Below are 20,596 nucleotides of genomic sequence, written 5' to 3'. Positions count from 1 at the left end.
TTCCTCTCTCTCCCTAATCTTAATCATTACTCCTGATTCAATCTTAAAATTAGCTGGGAAGATTTGGTCATAACTGCTTATGTTTTTTATCATTATTATTATCCATTATTACTTAACAAAATTAAAAGAAAGGGAACTATAATACTTGAGTTCATTTTTCTTTTGTTCATTGATCTTTGTTTTGAATGAGGATTTATAAAGACAAAACAAAACAAGACAGATTTACAAGCAAGCAAATTTGAATAGAAAATTAAATTTTATTCAGTAATTCATTCATTTGAACAATATCTAGACAATGACTCAAAACATAAGCAGTTATGAATAAAATTTACATAAAGCAGGAGTTACAAAATCGTGAATTTCATTATTGCAAATTTCTAGTTGATACATAAAGCATAAGTTACAATGAAGGTGTACAAATCTAAAATCACTCTCTCTGTATCACATCTGTCTGTTAGTATCTATCTGTCCATGTGTCTAATTGTCCATATGTCTGTCTGTCTCTCCCCATCTCATTCCCTTTTCACATTAAATCTTACCCTCTGAGGTTCAATCCATTATTTTTACAAACTTTTCTCAGTCACTCACATTCTTCCTTCATAATTCTTTACCATCTTACAATCGATGTTATAACACATCTAGTTTTAATACTGTCCATCATTCAACCATTTAGAATTATAATGCCCTTTCATGATAAATAGGTATTTTACCAATGTCTCCATGCACATACAACTTTCATAATAATGTAACAAAAATTAACATTCAACCTGAAATTAATTTGTGCTAACCTGGTAAGCTTACTCATATAACATCATCACAAAAGTGCTTTGTCCAAAGGCCCACCGCACACTATACCACCCAACTATGATCGGATTTTGGAAGAAAATGCAACAGCATTCAATACAAACATTCAAACATGAATAATCATATGATCAAGAAAATCTCAATTTCAAGGGATTCCATGCTTCTTTGGAAGAGGAAAAGCTTAATTGGCTCAGAAACGTAGTGACGTCAGACCTGGGCGCTGTCTTACAAAGAGTTGATATCAATCGCAGCTATGTACATAAGAGATACGAGACTGCAAACTTGCGATTGATTTGGATCAATCGCGACTCTTTGTAAGACGGGGCCCAGTAGTGTGATTGTCTACGGTTTGAAGCAGATTCAGAATTTATTCTGACTAGAGAGCTCTAGAAAAAAGTCCCATTAGTATTCTTTTTATTATTAAGATGCTCCATTAGGAAGATGTTTGTTTTGATTTCCAATCAAAATTCGGAAGGCAGGACGAATGGATAATACGCGCTGGGTTTAAACATTATTCCTGAGACCAGTGGAGTTACCCTGTCGATAACAAGTTTTGTATAGAATATTAGTTTGCATCCCACAAACTATTCCAAACATACATGTAACTTCACAATATAAACATGAAATAGTATAAAAATATGCTACACACAAATATCGTTCAGGAGGTGCAGAGGTCTGTATACTAGTAATTCAATTATACCCAATCCTGGGTCTAAAATTACATTGAACAAAATGAAAATTTAGACCACAGACTATCTTCCTTCATTATAGCTGATTTTGAATAAGAGTCTAAGCAAGCGTTGGGGTTTAAATACTAGCAGAATATGGGTCATACTATTCAATTGTTATGGCTTAATTTAAATGCAAAATCATCACGATTTGATATATTAAATTCTTTTATATTTGCATTGATACCGGTCCTTAAAAAAAAATGATATCTTATCCCAATAAATGTAGCTAATACGATTAAATACTTAAAGCCAAACTTTTAAATATAGCAAATATAGTCTTAAAGAGGTATTATGACATAAGTCTGCATAAGACCTCATTCAATCAAAATTATCTAATTTGTGCAGCATGCCAGTGATCATATCTATTGCAGGTAGTATTTGAATACTCAACATTTTGCCTGAAATGCCACGTTTTATGATGCTAACCACTTATGTCATCAAATGACCATCTACTTTGTGGTGTAAATCATTCAGAATTACTTTATACCAGTTCTCTGAATCTGAAGTTTTGTTTACCATAAGTTATACAGTCAAACCTGCTTTAGTGACCACCTGTATAGAAAGACCACCTATCTACAAAGACAATTTTTGTTGTTGTTTCCCTTGAATATGGTATCTCATTGAAACATGTACTAGAGGAAACTGTACATAAAGACCACCTGCTTATAAAGACCACTTTCCTTGTCTAACTTGGGTGGTCTTTATAGACAGGTTTCACTGTATTTAATAGCTTAAACTAGATTGCTTACTCTTTGGCTAGTTGCACATTGGCTATACTTGCTCCTATAGGAATGCCATGTTTGTGAAGCGTCTCAACCACCTGTTCCCTGATCTCGTTATTGTAAGCATCAAAATCGAAGACATTCTTCACCACCTGAGGGAGCCCTTCATCTGGATACCTCTGTAAGAAAGAAAAGGATACAAACCGATCAAAATAGTTGAAAACAAAAGATGAGGGATTACATGGTTAAGAAAAATCAAAAGATACCTAGAGTATGCATAATGCTTACTAGTCAGTATCTCTCAGGACCATTTGTTTTCCATTGAAGAGAATATGTGCCTCAAAGCTTAATTAAGTCTTGTAATTCTCAAAGCTTGCTAACAAAAGAATCATGCTTAATATCAAAAGTATATTTTCTCATAAAGGTATCGTTTAACAATGTTAAATCTGAGATGCATGGCCCTACGTGCTATCAATGTCTGTGATACGGTGTAATACTAAAGCCTTAAACAAAATGTTCATGAAGTGCCTCAAAAAAGTAAAAATCTTTGAGTGACAGGTTTAACCATACTCATTTTCCCCAATAGACTGTAGTGTTATAAAAACCATTAGGAAAACAGAAACAAATTAAATTTCAATTTCTGATCAAAAATATCATGATAGTCAAACAGGCAATCAGCTTGTTACAGTCATGGGGCTCCTGACTGACCTAAAGGTTTATAATTATCATTGCAGCATGAGCTAAATCCAGGATTTTGTTTCAGAATCTGAGACAATGTTACCGAGTCACTTTAAACTGAGATGTAATATACCGGTACTGCAATGAAATCTTCAACTGTAGGATGCATCTCATGATAACAATAACAAATGAATAAACAAAATAAAACTGAAATAACACACCAAACAAAACACATATCTGGGAATTAGAGAATTCAGTAGTCAACGGATTAACAAACCTGTAGATGTTTGACCATGTTGACAACCTCTCTGGTTGAGTAGGGGTAAGCAATGAGACCCTGGTCCGCAAGGGACCTAAGCTCACTGAAGGCCAGGACTAGCTTACGTAGGATAGGCTTAGGTACGTCAGGACCATAGCGCTGTAGCATGGCCATCTCTGATTCTATGTCAGGGTTGTCTATGGCGTGGCAGCTGAATATATCACCTGGATTCAATGATAGGAAGGTGGCCATTAGGAAGAGATGCAAAACAAATCACTGGATTGCAATTGTAGGGTCCTGCCAAATAACTAGAAACACCTAATTATAATCTTGTTTAATAGATTGACTAAATTTCGTCCTTGTTTTCACGAAGTGACGGTAGTGAGGAAAATCGTAACGCAAAGTGAATGCAATTTTTTTTCACTACCGTCACTTCGTGAAAACAGCGACGATTTGTTTCATATTGCTGTAAGTGACCAGAAATGTACAGTGTACATGAAAATGTTCATACTAATCAGGGGATAAACTGTATAGAGTAAATTATTACATTGCACCATTTTTCCTTAATACAGACTGGGTTCTTTAATATTCAAATATTGTTTACAGATTGGGAGTTTACAGGAGTTTAGGGATTACAAAGTCTACCACAAAAGAGAAAGAAAAGTAAAATAATACATTATATTCCCATGCATTTAGACATCCAAATCGCTTTGAACTTTAGTCTAAATGTGCCTTCACTGTAATGAACATTGTTCTATTCAATACATTATGGGTCAATTAAAGATACATATATTTACTATATAATACAAGTCAAGTCAAAAGGTACATTTTGTTGTACGTATGGGAATAATGCATATTTTTCCAAAAATCAAGATAGGATATGGCACTACACTGTCCTGCAGCTGCATAGTACAATTCATGAATCTAATGCCTCAGTCAAACCTTTGCGTATTTGGCTTGCGTATTGCTGCGTATTTATGGCAAGCCGTTTTAACATTTATTCCTATTTCTTGATATCAAGAAATGATTTTCTGTTGTAAAGCAATGGTAATTCTTGAATAGGAATAAATGTTAAAACGGCTTGCCATAAATACGCAGCAATACGCAAGCCAAATACGCAAAGGTGTGACTAAGGCATAAAGCAATACAAATAGAGTGTAATATTTATGAAAAAGAAGAAGAAAATGGATTCCCTAGTGATGTTGAATTATAGATGAAGTCAAGTCATGAAGTCATTGTTGTACCTCACCATTTTATTGTTACCATTTATCTAAAGTCACATGGATTGGAAAAGAAGACCTTTGGGTTACAGTTATTTAGTTAAACTTTTTCTTTTCCTGGCATCCCTGTGACTCTTTTCCAAATGTACTCTTGTTTTGTATTCAATGATTTTCTTTGTTTTTGCTGAATAAATAATAATAATAGTAATAATAATAATAATAACAATAATAGTAGCTTACCTAATGATCCAAAGAAGTCGTTGCCAAGAAACGGGAAGCCAGGTCGGTTTGCTAGAACCATCATACTGAAATCAGGATGAGTGATGATGATGTCATCAGATGGCTGCATACCAGATTGGGCTGGAGAGAATGAAAGACACAACAAATTAGTTTGTTCCTCGATATCCTCCTCCTCCTCATGCTCCTAATCATCATCTCATCATTATAACTGTCATTATTACTACCACTATCATACTGAATCAGGATGGGTTATTATGATGTCATCAGATAGCTGCATACCGGATTGGGCTGAAGGAATAAAAGACACAATACCAAATACTAATCAAAGTAATGCTGATCATCATAATCGTAAAAACTGTCAACATTATCTCCACTGCATATTTGGCATATTAAAGTATACCACTCCAAGTTGAGGTCTTGATAACAAAATTTCTTCTTGTTTTCCTAATGATGTACAGTACATATACATTTACTGACAATGTCATATTTTCTCTCCTCATAATCATAATATTACACATAACTCGGGTTGCTGGGCCCCTATATCTTCAACATTATCCACATGCATGTCAGTTCACCGTTTCCCCATCCGTGGCAGCTTATACTCACCTGAGACGATACGTCTTCCATCGGCTAGCATCATCTCACCGCTCTCTACAAGTGCTTTGAGAACGCAGGTCACATGGGTAGGGGCCTTGTCAGCTTCATCAACCACCAATATGTGGCCGTCTTTCACTGCCTTCACCTGCAGATGAGTATAAAGATAGCATTTGTAGATGTCCTTCTCACTAATTTGTAGTATCTATCCTTTATTTTAATAATCATCATCATAGTTGTCATTATTATCGTCATTTTATCACTTTTATTTGAATTTCATTGTTGATTGCTTGGATTGTTTTTAATAATTATTGTATAATTGCTTTTATCATTTATATACATTGTAAACTGTTGTAAACATTGCAACTCAGTCTATGGACTGCAAGAATGGATAATATTCAATAAAATCCTTCAATCAAAATTGTAGTGATCTTCAACCAAGTACATACATGTACACGTACATCATAATATGTCTATCATATCGTTATAATGAATTCTTGTTACTTATTTGCTTATTCCCACTTATTTGTAGTATCCTTTATCTCAATAATCATCTCCATATTTGCAATTGTTATCATCTCTTAAAATTCTACCCTACTATGCTAAGTGCATATAGACCTTTTGAGTGTAATGTGCTATATAAGAATCTATTTATTATTATTATTTCCCATTAACTCTTTTTATTCACATCGAACACATATTTCCAAAAGGGCTCCATTCAGTTATCCTTGGCTTCAGAACTCAGAGGGTGAATATTTGATTAGGGATGCTAAAAAGCATACAGTGCACTTGCAGGAATGCCCAAGACAGTAAAGGTTCACTACCATAGCAATTGATTCCCTCTAAATGTTTGAATCATTGACTGCTGGACTGACGCAGAAAGCCAAACTCAAGAAAAGGTGAGGGTGAAACATCAGGAACATAATGCTAGAGTTAAGCCGTTCTCAAAGACTTTCACGAGTAATGACAAGCATATATTTTAACCAATCTTCCCATCTCCTTATTCCTCGTCTTCTCACGTATGTCGAGAACAACAACTTTTACATTTCTGTGAAGCAGCCACACCCTAGTGGTCTCATCAACTTACATTAGCACAGGGATGCTGTTACATCAGTGTAGGTGGTTATCTTATCTTACATATACATACATGTTTAGAAGAAGTATCTCAGTTGCCATACATTCTAAAGCAATCATTGACCCCCTGTAAATCATATTCTTTTCTTCATATTACAGTCAAACCTGCTTTAGTGACCACCTGTCTACAAAGACCACATTTTTCATTTCCCTTGATAATGATTTCTCTTTGAAAATGTACTAAAGGAAACTGTCTACAAAGGACACTTTTTTTGTTTCCCTTGAAAATGGTTTCTCATTGACACATGTACTATAGGAACCTGTCTTCAAACACCACCTTCCTATAAAGACCACTTTTCTTGTCTCTCTTGGGTGGTCTTTATAGACAGGTTTTTACTGTATCTTGTTTTAATCTTTGTTTTCTTGTTGTGTACTTACCAGAGGGGAATCTTCATACACTATGACACCATCTTGTACATTGGGCTGGAGTGTTAAAGTCTGAACCGTCGTGTCTCTGAAAATAAAACCACACCAAAATATTCATGGACATGAAAATCTGTGCCACCTGCATGATCATTATCATCCTCCTTAAAGCCATCAACATCTCTCACAACTATTGTGCTATAAGGTTTCAAAGATGTAGAGTATCAAAAAATAGGAGTTTGTGAGACAAGTTTTGAACCATGGCTCTTTTCCTCAGCGTTTATCTTTGATAAAACTAATATTCAACGCTGTAAACAAATTCATAATCTATAAACTTGTTTTTAATTACAAGATAAAGGAAAAGCTTTTCTCTGTCCTCAAATATTTGATACACCATGCCATTTAGGAATCAACGAAAGGTTAGGAGTTTTAGAACAAACAACATCATCATAATTTGATAAAAATCATTTTATGGCTACAATTAACATAATAATCAAATCACATTATTCATCAAGCATTATTTGTATAAGCACCATAAAAGGGAATATATTTGGTACTATTAATAAATAACAAGGCACCATCCGACCCTAAAAATGCCTCCCACATGTGGTGACAGAGGATTTACTGCTGCTCCCAAACTGTGGAATAATCTACCCAGATTTCTTCGCAACCAGCAATCTCTCATTACCTTTAAAACATATCTCAAAATTTTCTGTTAAAGCAGGACTGCACTACTAGCTACTTGTGCCGTCTATACAGCCAATAATGCCTAACTTAAGCGGTACCTGTTGATCCCCCATGGTCCTTTTTTTCTTACGTTAATTGAGAGCTGATTTGATGAGATAACCACCTGCCAGCTGTGACCACACAAGGAGGTCTAATCCCTCCTGGCAAAAATAGTGCAGATAGGCTTTAATAACATAATGCTAAAGTTCATTCAGACATGTATATGGAAAATGTGGTATATATCTACATTATTATTATCATCATCATTTTATTATTTCTTTAGGGTATATAATTTAACTACATACCTGTGTAGTTGTATATACTGCCTAGGTCTGTTGAGTAGATGTAGGAATCTGTCTACCAGTTTATTCTTGCCGACACCCTGGTTACCCACCAACAAGAGATGCTCTCCTAGAGTGAAGTCTTTCAGCATGTCCTCCATGATGGCTAGATGCTGCAGGAACATCAAGGAAATGGATGCGTAAAAGTTTCACAATGTACACAACCAATTGTAACAGTTCTGGTAAATATAGAAAATAAATTCTCACAGAATTCAATGATACTTACACTGAATGTTCAACATTACAAAACAATGACATGTGCCAAACAATTTTGGTAGAAAATGTACAGTAGCTGAGTAATGAGCATAGAAAGATAAGAAAATTTGGGTAAGTAGACCCGACACCATGTGCTTAACACAGGTCACTATATGCAAATGAGAGTTGTGGTTTCTATTGAAGATGATTTCCAGCAAGTTTCTGTGAGTTTGTTTTTATTTTATTGGTTCAAACAATCAATCTACTGCAGGATAAACAATCCAGAATGAATTATAGCCATATTTTCTCAACATACGATTCCCATACCAGAGCTCAAAGTTAGCTATAATCCCAGTATGTGATGAATTTTTGACATCAGAACCCCATGGAAGACCAATTAAAGGTAATATAAGCCACCCTCCATGACTGTCAGAATAAGCACAGCATTTTAATAATACAATTTCCTTACATCACTGCATGACTGAAATTGAAACTTATTTTTTTAGCTATTTTCAGCTTTGCGTTATGTCATAATTTGAAAATAAATTTCAAGACTTTCTTTGGGTGTCCCAATCCTCGATTTAGTTTGTAAACGATAGTGAGTAGATTTAATCTTACCTGTGGATTCTCATAGAAGAGTGTATCAGGTACCATCATACGATTCTCTGGGTTGTACAGCGCCATCTCTGTCCTACCGATGCGTAATACGTTGTCTTTGACCTCGCCTGTAGAAGTATATTAAGAAAAGTATAAATGTATCAGGTACAAAGAAATGTAAAGGGTAAATATTTGTTTCTTTCAATTTCAGTTCATTCTAACGCAATATCCCAGCATCCTCTATTAATCTAATCCTAAACTTATCCTATATCCATTTGCTACATCGCTCAACAAAAATAAAGCCGTCACTTTTGCCTTTGGATTTTAACAAATCGTATGCATCAAATAGCACTTACAATCATAAATGTTTGTCCTATATAATGATTTCTGACATAAGTATTATAAGATTCATGAAATCACGCATACACACCTGTATAAACAATTACGCATGTGATTTTTATCAAATAGGTGGTTTAAATCATCTGTCCAGATACACAACCTGTTTGGACACACAATGTCAGGGTAAACTATATCTTTGATGATGTTTTGTCCTGAGAAAATGGTTCAAGAACAAATGTCACATTGATGTACATGTATATTCCATATGTATTGTAATTTGTAAATTTATTTGGATTTTGTTTGTTATAGCGCTTAGAGACTTCGGTGGTAAGCGCTTTATAAGCACCGTTTTTATTATTTATTGTTATGTGAGATCATGCTATACATACTTGAAGTAGCTTTCTCTATGTCTTCAAAGCTGTGTGATTCCTTCGCTGGGGGTACTATCCCAGCATCCTCTAGGGCTGATTCCAGGGACTGGCGGGCAAGAGAGGGCAGGAATCTGAAAATAAATGGTGAAACAATGATAACATGAAATTAAGAAAAAAGTTTTGATGGTTTAGAAGAAGTCTGTCATCATGAAAATATAAAATCCCTAGTCATTAAACTGCCTGGATGTGTGGAGACTAATTATGCACATGAAATGCATAAATAAAGATCATGTTTCTGCTGTTTAATAAACTAGATGTATTTATGAGATCCTAGCCCATGACTTAGTAAAATGACAACATATTTGGAAAACTGAAATACATCTAGATATTAGAAATTCAATCTGAGCTTCACATACATGACAACATTTGAAAATCAGAAATCTGTACAAATTATGCTATTTAAAAAAAAAAGAGGAACAATCCTAACTCTCCTATTCAATACTACAGACAAATTTGTACAGGAAGAGGAACACCTGCATTAAAATGATAATTATCTTCTCCCCAAAAGAGGAATGTTCCTCTTTAATCTGAACAGTTGGCATATATGGCTTCATCTTATACAGAGTTGATATCAATCGCAACTATGTACATATCAGATAGGAGACTGCAAAACCTGCGATCATTTGTATCAATCGCAACTATGTGCATAAGAGATAGGCGACTGCAAAACTTGCGATCAATTTGGATCGATCGCAACTCTTTATAAGACAGTGCCCTGGCTTGCTAGTATAGATCTACCTTGATAGACAAGCTTTGTGTACAGCATCATGTAGCCCTTGGTCCTGATAGTGGGCTAGGCGTTGAGCTATACGGATCAGGTTGCGCGTTGACAGAGAAGACGCTACGGATTTCAACTGAAACGGAATACAAACAAGATATAGATTTTCATTTTTTTTTTTTTCATTTCATTTTATTTCATTCGTCATATAAAAAACATACATGATTAAAACATTGATATTTACAGATAAGTAAAGTACATACAAATAACATAACGAAAGACAAACATAAAATACAAATATATATACGAATAAGGAACCAGCAAGAAAGAACATTTAAGTCTTGTGTGGGGCTGGTCCCTAGCGACAATTTTAACCTTTAACACTTAACACCTAACACCTAACAACTAACACCTAACATCTAACACCTGATTGCATATATAAAACCTAATAAAATACTATTCACAAAAACGTAATTGTTTGTATCTTCTTTTAAATGTATTCAGAGTTGGGCTTGATTTAACGTTAGGAGGTAACTCATTCCATAAAATTGGTCCTTTAAAGATGCTGCTTAAAAGTATCGGGTTGCATGGTGATGTAGATATACAGTAGACTTACAGTTACACCATGTGAGATAGGGAGGATTAAACAAGATATATATGCCAAAAAAATAAAAGAAGACATTGCTGATTTGTTTGATTCTAATGAAGTTGGTAGGATAAAATATTACTGCTTTTTATTCATGACTTGTATAAATGTTTCACCTACATGAAATATACTACTACAACTATGTTATACAGTAGCCCCTAGGGCCGTCGGCTTCTCTCTCAGGCATTCACTCTTGCTACTCTCATTCCATCTTCCCAATACTTGATGTTGTCTATCTATCCTGTTGGACATCTACCAACCCCGACACTTCTCTTCAATTTTGCCATCAATAGTTTCTAGTACAACACCCATGTAATATGTTATCCTGATTTCAAGTGATGAATCTGTATTTACTGAGAAACTGCAGAAAGTATTTTATTCTTCAAAAATTTTATTCTTCAAAAATTTTGTCATTTAGCAGAAGTTAGCAAACTATGATCAAAGTTTAGTAACCGACTGGAAATAATATTCCCTACAGAGCATCATACGTGACTAACAACATATAAGTATTCTACTGACTGACTGACTGATTGACTTGAATTCTTCATTTCTCTTTCCTTCATTCAGCTATCATACATTTAACTTAACAGTGTTTAACATTTGATGTAAATCATGCTGATTTCTTTAATCATTTGTTATTGTTATCACAACTTGAGATGTTATGTAATAAAAGTTATGGGTAGTACTTACATTAGGATCTGCAGCATGTCTTAATCTGTGAGTCAGCTTGAGTATGGAGTCAAGACTATCTGTAGGAGCGTTAGGTACCTAGGAGATAAATACAATAAAGTGGACTTAGGAAGATGCAGCTTAATGAGATAGGGAGAAGTGTAAAAAAGAAAAAGAAATCCCCCTTAATTAATTTTAGTAGATTAACTTGATGTAGTGTTCTTAGAATGTCATAAAGGCTTTTCAGGAAAATATAAAAACTGAAATCTTCTTTATAACTTACCATTTTAATAAAACATAGTAAAAATTCTTCATACCAGTAGATGATCATGGCAAGTTCAAAATTGAAAGCTTCTAGTATTAGTATTGCTATAGAAACGGCAGATAAAATATTCTTTGATCAAAAGGACCCACTTAAAGTGCTTAGAAGATTGCATGAGGTAAAGAATTTTGAAAATAAACAAACTACACATTCAGGTAAAGGGATGGCAAACTAAGAGGAATTTGGGGCCTGGCAAGGTTATGAGTTAAGCATCACATACCATTCCTTGTATAACTGTCATTTCTGCAGCCATACTCAGTGGTTTAATATGGTGATACATGAATAGAGTGAGAAGCTCTGGGTTAAGCCATTGCTGGCTGCTGCTTCCGACCTGAGGGGGCTCTGCCAAGGCAATGATGCGGAACGATGGATGTATCCTCATGATGGATCTGAAATAAAAAGAAAATGTTAAACCAAAATATTTGCTAGACTTTTAAAGAAGTTTCGAGTCTCTTTAATAATAAATAATAATAATAATACATAAGATTTATAAGGCGCCATCCACTTGACAGTCAAATGCTCAAGGCGCAGCTTGTGCAAAAGATGAAATACATGATACATATATACAAAAGTGAAATAGGAAAGGTACAGACATGAAAGGTAATGGTAATCAATTATTATAAGCTAAATTAAACGAATATTTCTTAAGATTAATAATGAAATGAAATTGAAACAAAATGTTATTGATCAATTATTTACATGTACATGTATTTGTTCTATGTCACTTAATAACAGAGATTGCAGAATAACATTTTGTGAGGATTTGACCATATAAAAGCAAGTTTACATCTTGCAATGGCCACTCACAATATTTGATGAGCCCAATAACACAATCATGATAAAAAATACAACAGTCTGAACAACAAATGGTTAGGACACCCCCCCCCACACACACAGAGGGACAATCAAACAATCTCAAGCAAAATGTGGATCAAAGTTTTTGAGAGAAATCAGACGAAAAGAAATAGTTCAAGGAGGGGGAGGAATTAAAGAGAAAGTCTGACAAGAAGAAGAAAAAAAAAAATACATGTAAAGTAAGCAAGGGAAGAGAAGAGTACAAAATGAGAAAAAGTTATACAAGTTGAAAAATGAAGAAGTGACCGATGGAGAGAAATGGATGATAAGGAAAGAAAAAGGACAATAAAAATGGTCAATTTGGCATACTTTTCTGCTAGCTCGGCATCTGAAAGACTGGTATCCTGTTTCACCTGCTCATATCTATCATGACGAAGTAGTCTTGTGCCATCAAAAAGGGTCACCTCTCTATCGTGGACCAACCTAAATGTATATGGACAACAAATGAAAGCTTTAAAAACATGATCTGAAAAAAGAAAGATTTCATTCACTTGTAATGAATGGCATTACCACAAGGTATTTGGACTCAGCCAAATATATTGTAAACAATACTCTATTAGGCCAAATAAAAAAACAAACATGTTTAGCATCCTGCTTTTTTGAAAAATAGGAAGGAGACCCTTTTTTTTCTCAAAATGGCCGCTCGGTACATTTTCCCTGACAGTCGGGCTATTTTTTCGAGATGGCCGCCAACATTTTTTTTTTTTTAAAATCAGAAATAGATCCATTTTAGCAGTGTTTTTCATGGTTTTTCAAGCGTTTTTTTCTTAAAAAAAAAAAAAATTCAACAAAAATAGGAGGCGGGCGGGGACGCTAAACATGTATATTTTGCTACAAAATGCTACAAACTTGCACCACAAAAGGGATTTTGAGAAACAGCATTTTATTTCAATCACAGTGCTTTTACAAAAATACTTACATGATATCAAACAGATGATGTATCATTTTAACTTCCTGGAGACAATGTTTGCTACATGTATGTGTAACAATGTCAAATATGATATCAATTTTCTGAGTGTTTTGAACCACTTATGGAACTGAAGCGGTAAATGTCGGTACCCAAATCCCTTGCAATAAAGCTCAAACAAGAAATGAAGATAACATCACCCAAACACTGACCTATGGAGCACAGTTAATGTACTGGGGTTCACTCTATGCAACCCATCCAGAAGTGCTATACTGCCCTCTAGTGCTGCCTTGACTAGAGGTGATAGTCTCCAGGCCGTGTCACCATTCACCTCTGTGATTCGCTGCTGTAGTAGGTCACGCGAGGTCATGTCCTGCAATTGACAAAAGAAGAATATTTTGCTTACTTTCTTTAGCGATCTTCTCCCACACATGTATCAAACATAATGTTTGTTCCCACCATCTTTAATAACATTATTTTTTGAATGGAAAAATTTGATGCATTTTCTGAAAGACAGCTGGAACATATGAAAGAGTGAAACAATACTGAAAAACAACACCCTAACACTATCACAAAGCAACATCATTTATATCATCTTGATTTCATCCATCAATATGCTATTTGGAAAAAAAAGAAAAGAAGAATAAACTTACTTTTCATCTATTGGTATTTAAAAAAAAAACAATTAAAAGACAGCAGTAAGTTGACAGAGAGAGGAAGAGGGGGAGAGAATGAGACAAACAGACAGACAGAAGAGGAGAGGGAGAGAAAGAGAGAGAGAGAGAGAGAGAGAGAGAGAGAGACATAGAGAGAGAGAGAGAGAGAGAGACATAGAGAGGGAGCGAGAGAGGGAGAGAAAAGGGGGGGGGAATAGACATACAGGAAGAGAAAGTCTTTATTACCTGATACAGCATGACAATCTCGGAGTTGTAGCCAAGGTTCTCTGCGAACTCTTTTGCCAAGACACTCTTTCCACATCCCTAAAGGAAGAATTTAAAAGACGCAATATAAATATGAAAACAATTATATAGGGACATGTTTGACTAGTGGCATTTTGGAACAATGGGTTCAAGCTATTCAAGAAAAGTGATACAGAATGTTATTTCAAAAAAGAGAGAGATACAATACAAATCATTTTCATTTATCTGCAATTATACTTCAGCCTTCAGTGAGGACCGAAACAGGAACAGAAACACTTACATCAGTAATGTACATGTGCAATGTTCATGTACATACAAGGGTACAGTTAGCAGTGAATATATCAAACAAAGAGAAAGTCAATGACATCAATCTCTTTCATGCTTCACAAACAATAAACTAGAAACTATTCAACATTAAGAATATACTCTACATATATTCTATATTCTTAATGATGCAGGTTAGACCATATCACATCACATCAGCATTTTTGTGCAACGTCTTTATAAAGAAAAAAAAAAAGAAAAAAAAAAGGCAGCGAACAAGAAAGTGTGAATGTTTACCTTGGGACCAACCAAGCAGAAGTCTCCTACAGAATGTGACATGAACATATCAGCTAGCAGACCATCATGGGTTGCTGTGGAGATGTATTTATGTAGAGCATCACTTTGCTCTTTAGTGTTGATGCCAGATGGTACCTGAAGCAAGTGATAGATATACATTCATAATAATAATGCTAGTAATACTGATATCAAAAGGGAAATGGTCCTCAGTTACCATGTGCAAGAGGTCATAATTCACAGACACCACACTTGGTGGAAATACCATTGATGGATGGACATGTACAAGTCTGCACACAGCAAACCCAGAGCCCTACCACGAAAACCCTCCTAGTCTCACAGAGTCTTCAGGTCAGGGAAACGTAAGAAAATGACTTTTCCATATGAGGCGATTGGTAGAAAATGCAGAGCATTACATAGGGCCTGTTTGTTGTTAAACTGTCCTTGTGATTGACAACACCTGTTATTGGGTGAACACCTGAACGGAGTCGAATTCCCCATTAGAACCCACTTCTAAAGCAGAGAAATCACTATGCAATGTTCACCTGTATCTGACTAAGTTGACCCTCGACCTCAACATTGACCGTAGCACTGAATGCTCCGCTCTGATTGGTTGAATGGATACCTGCTATCCTCTGGCTGGGTGGCTTCTCGAACTTCTCTGGCTTCAACTCAAATTTCTGTAAGAATTTGCAAAACAATTTAATAAATAATTGATAATCTCAATATCCTATATGGTCGGTTGAGGGTGGGACTAAAATACTAGAGTGACACGTGTCAGGAGTTGAATTACAAATTAACTGTATTACTGGTACCCCTGATAGTACGAAGAACTTAAATTGACTAAATTTCAATATTTTTCAATACTCCATAACATTTATCACATTTTTGGCTACCTAATCTGTACGAAACTACCATATTGATTTTTAAAAGGTATTTAATGATTTTTCTAATGATCAGTACCTCCAAGGCATCTAGAACCGATTCCTGACCCTCTTTGCTTAGGAAGACCTCGTACGGGTAGAGCTGGTGTATCAACCCGTGAACAGATGCGGAAGGTACTTCATTCTGTACGGCAGAGAAAAAGTGAAAAAGGAGGAACAGAGTGAAAGAGGAAGAGGGAAGAGAAATAATAAAGAACAAAATCATAATCGAATTGGTGTAGTGACAAAAGAAAGACATATATATAAATAATATCACAAACAAAACAATTGTCAAACCAGAAACGATTATTTGCATGATATGTTTGTAAATTTCAGATTGCTTCATATTGGTGAGTCTCATGCCACAAAATAAATTAATCTTAATATTGAATATATAAAAAGTGTTTTAATCCAGCGTTGACAAATTTCAACTGTACTCAATACAATCTGCTAAACTACTGGTGTGTGAAATCTTAATGCCATATTTACCCATATATCACTAGACTCACCAGAATTTTAACAATATTTGAGAGATTATCCAGAGGGAAGTCAGGCAAACCCAAAGAAGCAATCTCTTCTGATCTCAGCGTTGTTGCAAAAGATAATAGTTGTGACAGTCTGAAGAGAAAGAGAAATGTGGGGGAAGACATGGTCATAAGATTTGAGGAAAAAAAGAAGAATCTTTTTATGTAAATAAAACTGACCCACATACATCAGATTCACTATACAGAACAACAATTCACTCACATTTATTTTGACAAACTCCCCAGGGAGCAGCGCATGTGCACATTTATATGCAGATTTGCAATTGGATCCGATGACCAGGTTTGATAAAAATTACAATGTAAAGTGCTTAGAAATGTAGTATAATCAAGCGCTATACAGATGCGACTATTATCATTATTATAAAAAGAAATACTGCACTGAGCATGAACACACAAGTTACATATCAAACAAAAACTGCTTGAAAATGACAACATCATACCAACCTTTCTGAAGGAACGGCACTCCCCTCTTCTGATAATGCTTGTAAATGGTCCTAGTTGGAGACATTAGATGAAACAAAATAAAATGACATAAACTGATTCGTAGCAATAGCAAAACAATAAACCGTTTCATCTACCATTATCATTTACAGAAGCATCAAATAATTAATAATACTGTCTTAGCACTCTACTTTTCTGATAATACTTGTAAGTGGGCCTAACTGGTGGCATTAGATGAAACACAATTATCACCCCATCCCAATACACCCATTTCATTTTAATACTGTCTTTAATAGTCACCTACTGTAGTCTCAACAGTACTAATAAGGTTCTTTCTGACGGCCCTACAATCAGATTACATTATATAAATATTACAAAATTAATCACAATAGAATTGATAATGTTTGACATTTCCAAAGCTCAACACAGACTATGATCAAGCATACTTCTGTAATAGTTGAATTACTCCTTGCCACTCCAGTACAATTGCCTTTCTTTCAATGGCATGTACATGTATATACCGGTAGTGCATTTATTTTCCATTCAAGTTATTAGGCTACAGTATTTATTCATGATTCATAAAATAAAATAAAAATCAGAAATATCAGAACCGAATCTCACCCTGAATGCAAGTGGGTTGACATCTCTTGCTTGGAAGCGAGACCGAAGGGGCGGGTCTAGGGGATTCCCCCGGTACTTGGGGACTGGCAAGCCTAGTGCAATCACACGGAAGTCCTCATTCACTCTCACTAACTTCCATCTTTCTAGTTCTTCTTTTGTGTGGTCCTAAAGAAAGTGATAATAAATATATGAACAGAAAGGTGAATCACTGAATTCATTTTGCAATACTTAAGGCCAAGTCAAAGGTATTAGGTCATCTGGGGGGTGTACACAAAGATCATAAGTTGAACTTATCTCTTAGTTGGACTCAACAATTATGGAAATTCAATAAAAGTATTCAAAAAGTATTTAAACAATACTATTCCAGACTTCTTGTAGCTGTTTTTTTTAAATATTTTTTTTAAAAATAAATAATTTACTTGTCTAGCTTTCTCTCTTGTATATATATCGTAAATATTTCTCTCCTGTTGCTTGTTTTATTCGAATTTGTTCTAATCATTATTGTAAAATCTTATTTTGCTGTAAGTTTTCCTTACTTTTGTAATATCTGTTTTCATGTTTTCTATGTCTATAGGGACCCCTCTGTAAACCAGCATTGTTATGCTAACAACGCTGAGTAGGGCCATCCCTCCGTCTTTCTTTTTTATAAGTGTGTCTTTATGATTGTAAATATATATATGTTGATGTATTTTTAAATGACGGAAAATAAATACAATACAATACAAATACAATACAAAGCTGTTAGCATCTATAAAAATATTTTGTAAAATTATTTAAAAAGGCATAAAATGTTGATTCAAATCATTTATATTTTCTGTTATCAAGGAGATTTCATGTTCTTGATGTGGGACTTATAAGAAGTCTAAAATCCTTGAATTTTCATTTTTTAATGTATTGTATTTTAAGACTACAAATGGCTCTCCAAAATGTTTAAGTCTTTACTGTCACAAAAAACACACACCTTCAGAAACAGGAAAAGAATAGAAATACTGTAAGCTCTTAAGCATACATAGTATCAAACAACCATTCAGGCTTAATAAGCAATGACAATCATACCTTCAGCAGCTTATCGTAGCGTTCACTGGCAACCAGAAACCGACCATCCTCCAGCTGCATCTCTCTGTTCTCCAACAGGTTGTTTAAGACTGGTAACACGTTCCTCTCTGCCTTCTCAATGCCTTCTAAAATCAATACCCTGCCCTCTGTAGCTGCTCGTACGGCACACTGAGAAAGGATAGAGAGAATGGTCATCAATCCATTGTGACTTAAAAAATAACATGTCATTATCAATTTAGAAATACAAATATGAGGGGTGTGGAGAGAAAAACTGGGGGGGGGGAGAGAGAGAGAGAGAGAGAGAGGGGCAGTATAAAGATTGACAGAGAGAGTGGCAGACAAAGAAAAATAATAAGTAATAATAGAGGAATTAATTGAATGAAGACTATGAATAAAGACATCAAATTACCTTCAGTTTCTGGGGGGGGGGGGGGGGTCATTTCAAAGAAATTGTGAAAAGGAAAAGGATAGGGTCAAAGGGAAAGGAAGAGTTAGGAATGGAAAGTTTGTTCTTTTATGGTGGTCAGTTGGATACTTTTTGTTGCTCAGCCTTTTACCAAGTGTGAGATAGGGGGTCCAGACAAAGAACACAGCAAAGCCGTCTTTATAGCATTCAACAAGATAAACCTGATGCTGTAAGAATAAATGTATGCCTCACCTGATCAATGTAAAATGCTGTACTTGATTTGATTTCTCTTCTTTGTTTCAAGTCTGATTCTGTGGTATCTCTAGACAGGGCCATGTACTCCACTTCTCGCTTCGTCAGTTCCTGAATACCAGACAAAATAAAGAGTAAATGAGAGGTGGTAATATGTTGTTGTTGTTTGGTATTATCGTTGTTCAATAATAGTGGAGTCTTTATATAGCCCTCATGTCTGGCACATTGCCACTCCTGGTGCTTCCTAATCATTACCCTGGCTTTAGCACGGCTCAAGCATTTCAAGGAACTCATTCCTGCCAGGTACCCATCTACCTCACCTGGGTGGAGTGTGGCAATTGTAGATTAACGTATTGCCAAAGGACATTAGTGCTGCGACAGGAATTCAAACCCTGTACCTTGCAGTTTACTGTCCAGAGACTTATCCACTGGACCACAACACCTCTACATTGTCAATGCATATTGATTCATAGTAGACAAAGAACATAAGCTGGTAAATTCTTACGCACAAAGTACCGGTAGTATTCATTTATAAAGTGAGTGACTAAACTCTTGACATGCCACACAAATAAGCCCCTGTGGCACATGATATTTTTCATGGGATACATGTAGAAGTATTAATACCCCGCTGTACTACTTATAGCTACTTGCGCTACTGTATAGCAAACAATGCCTAATAAGTGCCTGTTGGTCCCCCATGGTCCCCTTTTTCTTATGTAAATTGAGAGCTGATTTGATGAGATAACCACCTGTCAGTGACCTTGCAGGGAGGTCTACTCCTCCTTACCAAACTAGTACAGACGAGCTTTAAAAGCTTCAAGGTTATTTAACAGTTTCAACTGCAAGATTAATCTATACCGGATATAAAAGGGTAATTATGGAAAGTCACTGTCATCCTTCTGTCCATTAGTTTTTATTATTTTGTTCAAATTTGCAAATATGGCAGCAACAAAGAAAGCAACCAAAGTGTTTTATTTTACTTGTATAAAAAATCTATGACTGAACACATACAATTAAAAGCCAATAAGTGGCAAGTTTCATCAGAGATGTTTTAAACAACTTCAAATCTTTAAATGTTTATTGTTGCTGCTAAACGAAAGCGACTTCTCTTCTTGTTAACAGAATAAGACCCAGGGACCATATTCTGAAAAACTCTATTACGTTTAATATTTAAGAAAAGTATGTTAATAATTTTAATAAATTGAAAGTGTGTGGAATAAACAATTATTATTGATGCCTGTGTAAACACAAATGCTGCATATCTTTGCACAGCCTCAAAGCAAAGATGTGTCCTAATTTTAATTTGTAATATCAACAAATATTATATTAAGAACATCTTCAGCACAAGCGCTACTTGAGCATGTGATTTGAAGTGCATTTGTA

The 20,596-nt window shown here is 35.1% G+C and overlaps 1 protein-coding gene across 1 annotated transcript in view; it reads right to left on the bottom strand.

Moving 5' to 3' along the window:
• The window catches only part of LOC580183 (von Willebrand factor A domain-containing protein 8), a 45,733-nt gene that overhangs the window by 18,143 nt on the left and 6,994 nt on the right, over positions 1-20,596 (bottom strand). Inside the window, exons 6-27 of the mRNA XM_030983731.1 lie at positions 19,214-19,324; positions 18,556-18,723; positions 17,500-17,664; positions 16,882-16,931; positions 16,402-16,510; positions 15,933-16,037; positions 15,515-15,649; positions 14,973-15,107; positions 14,394-14,471; positions 13,704-13,864; positions 12,894-13,007; positions 11,950-12,118; positions 11,429-11,506; positions 10,113-10,228; positions 9,333-9,445; positions 8,626-8,732; positions 7,777-7,925; positions 6,761-6,836; positions 5,261-5,396; positions 4,655-4,774; positions 3,213-3,418; positions 2,285-2,436 (exon numbers count right to left, since the gene is read on the bottom strand). Coding sequence (XP_030839591.1) covers positions 2,285-2,436; positions 3,213-3,418; positions 4,655-4,774; positions 5,261-5,396; positions 6,761-6,836; positions 7,777-7,925; positions 8,626-8,732; positions 9,333-9,445; positions 10,113-10,228; positions 11,429-11,506; positions 11,950-12,118; positions 12,894-13,007; positions 13,704-13,864; positions 14,394-14,471; positions 14,973-15,107; positions 15,515-15,649; positions 15,933-16,037; positions 16,402-16,510; positions 16,882-16,931; positions 17,500-17,664; positions 18,556-18,723; positions 19,214-19,324 — 2,753 coding nt within the window. The remainder of the gene's footprint in view (positions 1-2,284; positions 2,437-3,212; positions 3,419-4,654; positions 4,775-5,260; positions 5,397-6,760; positions 6,837-7,776; positions 7,926-8,625; positions 8,733-9,332; positions 9,446-10,112; positions 10,229-11,428; positions 11,507-11,949; positions 12,119-12,893; positions 13,008-13,703; positions 13,865-14,393; positions 14,472-14,972; positions 15,108-15,514; positions 15,650-15,932; positions 16,038-16,401; positions 16,511-16,881; positions 16,932-17,499; positions 17,665-18,555; positions 18,724-19,213; positions 19,325-20,596) is intronic.

This window comes from Strongylocentrotus purpuratus, unplaced genomic scaffold (genome assembly GCF_000002235.5).
Source record: "Strongylocentrotus purpuratus isolate Spur 01 unplaced genomic scaffold, Spur_5.0 spur5_scaffold_13, whole genome shotgun sequence".
Taxonomy (NCBI): domain Eukaryota; kingdom Metazoa; phylum Echinodermata; class Echinoidea; order Camarodonta; family Strongylocentrotidae; genus Strongylocentrotus; species Strongylocentrotus purpuratus.
The sequence above is the reverse complement of the archived record's forward strand: the minus strand, read 5'-3'. Positions and strand labels throughout refer to the sequence as shown.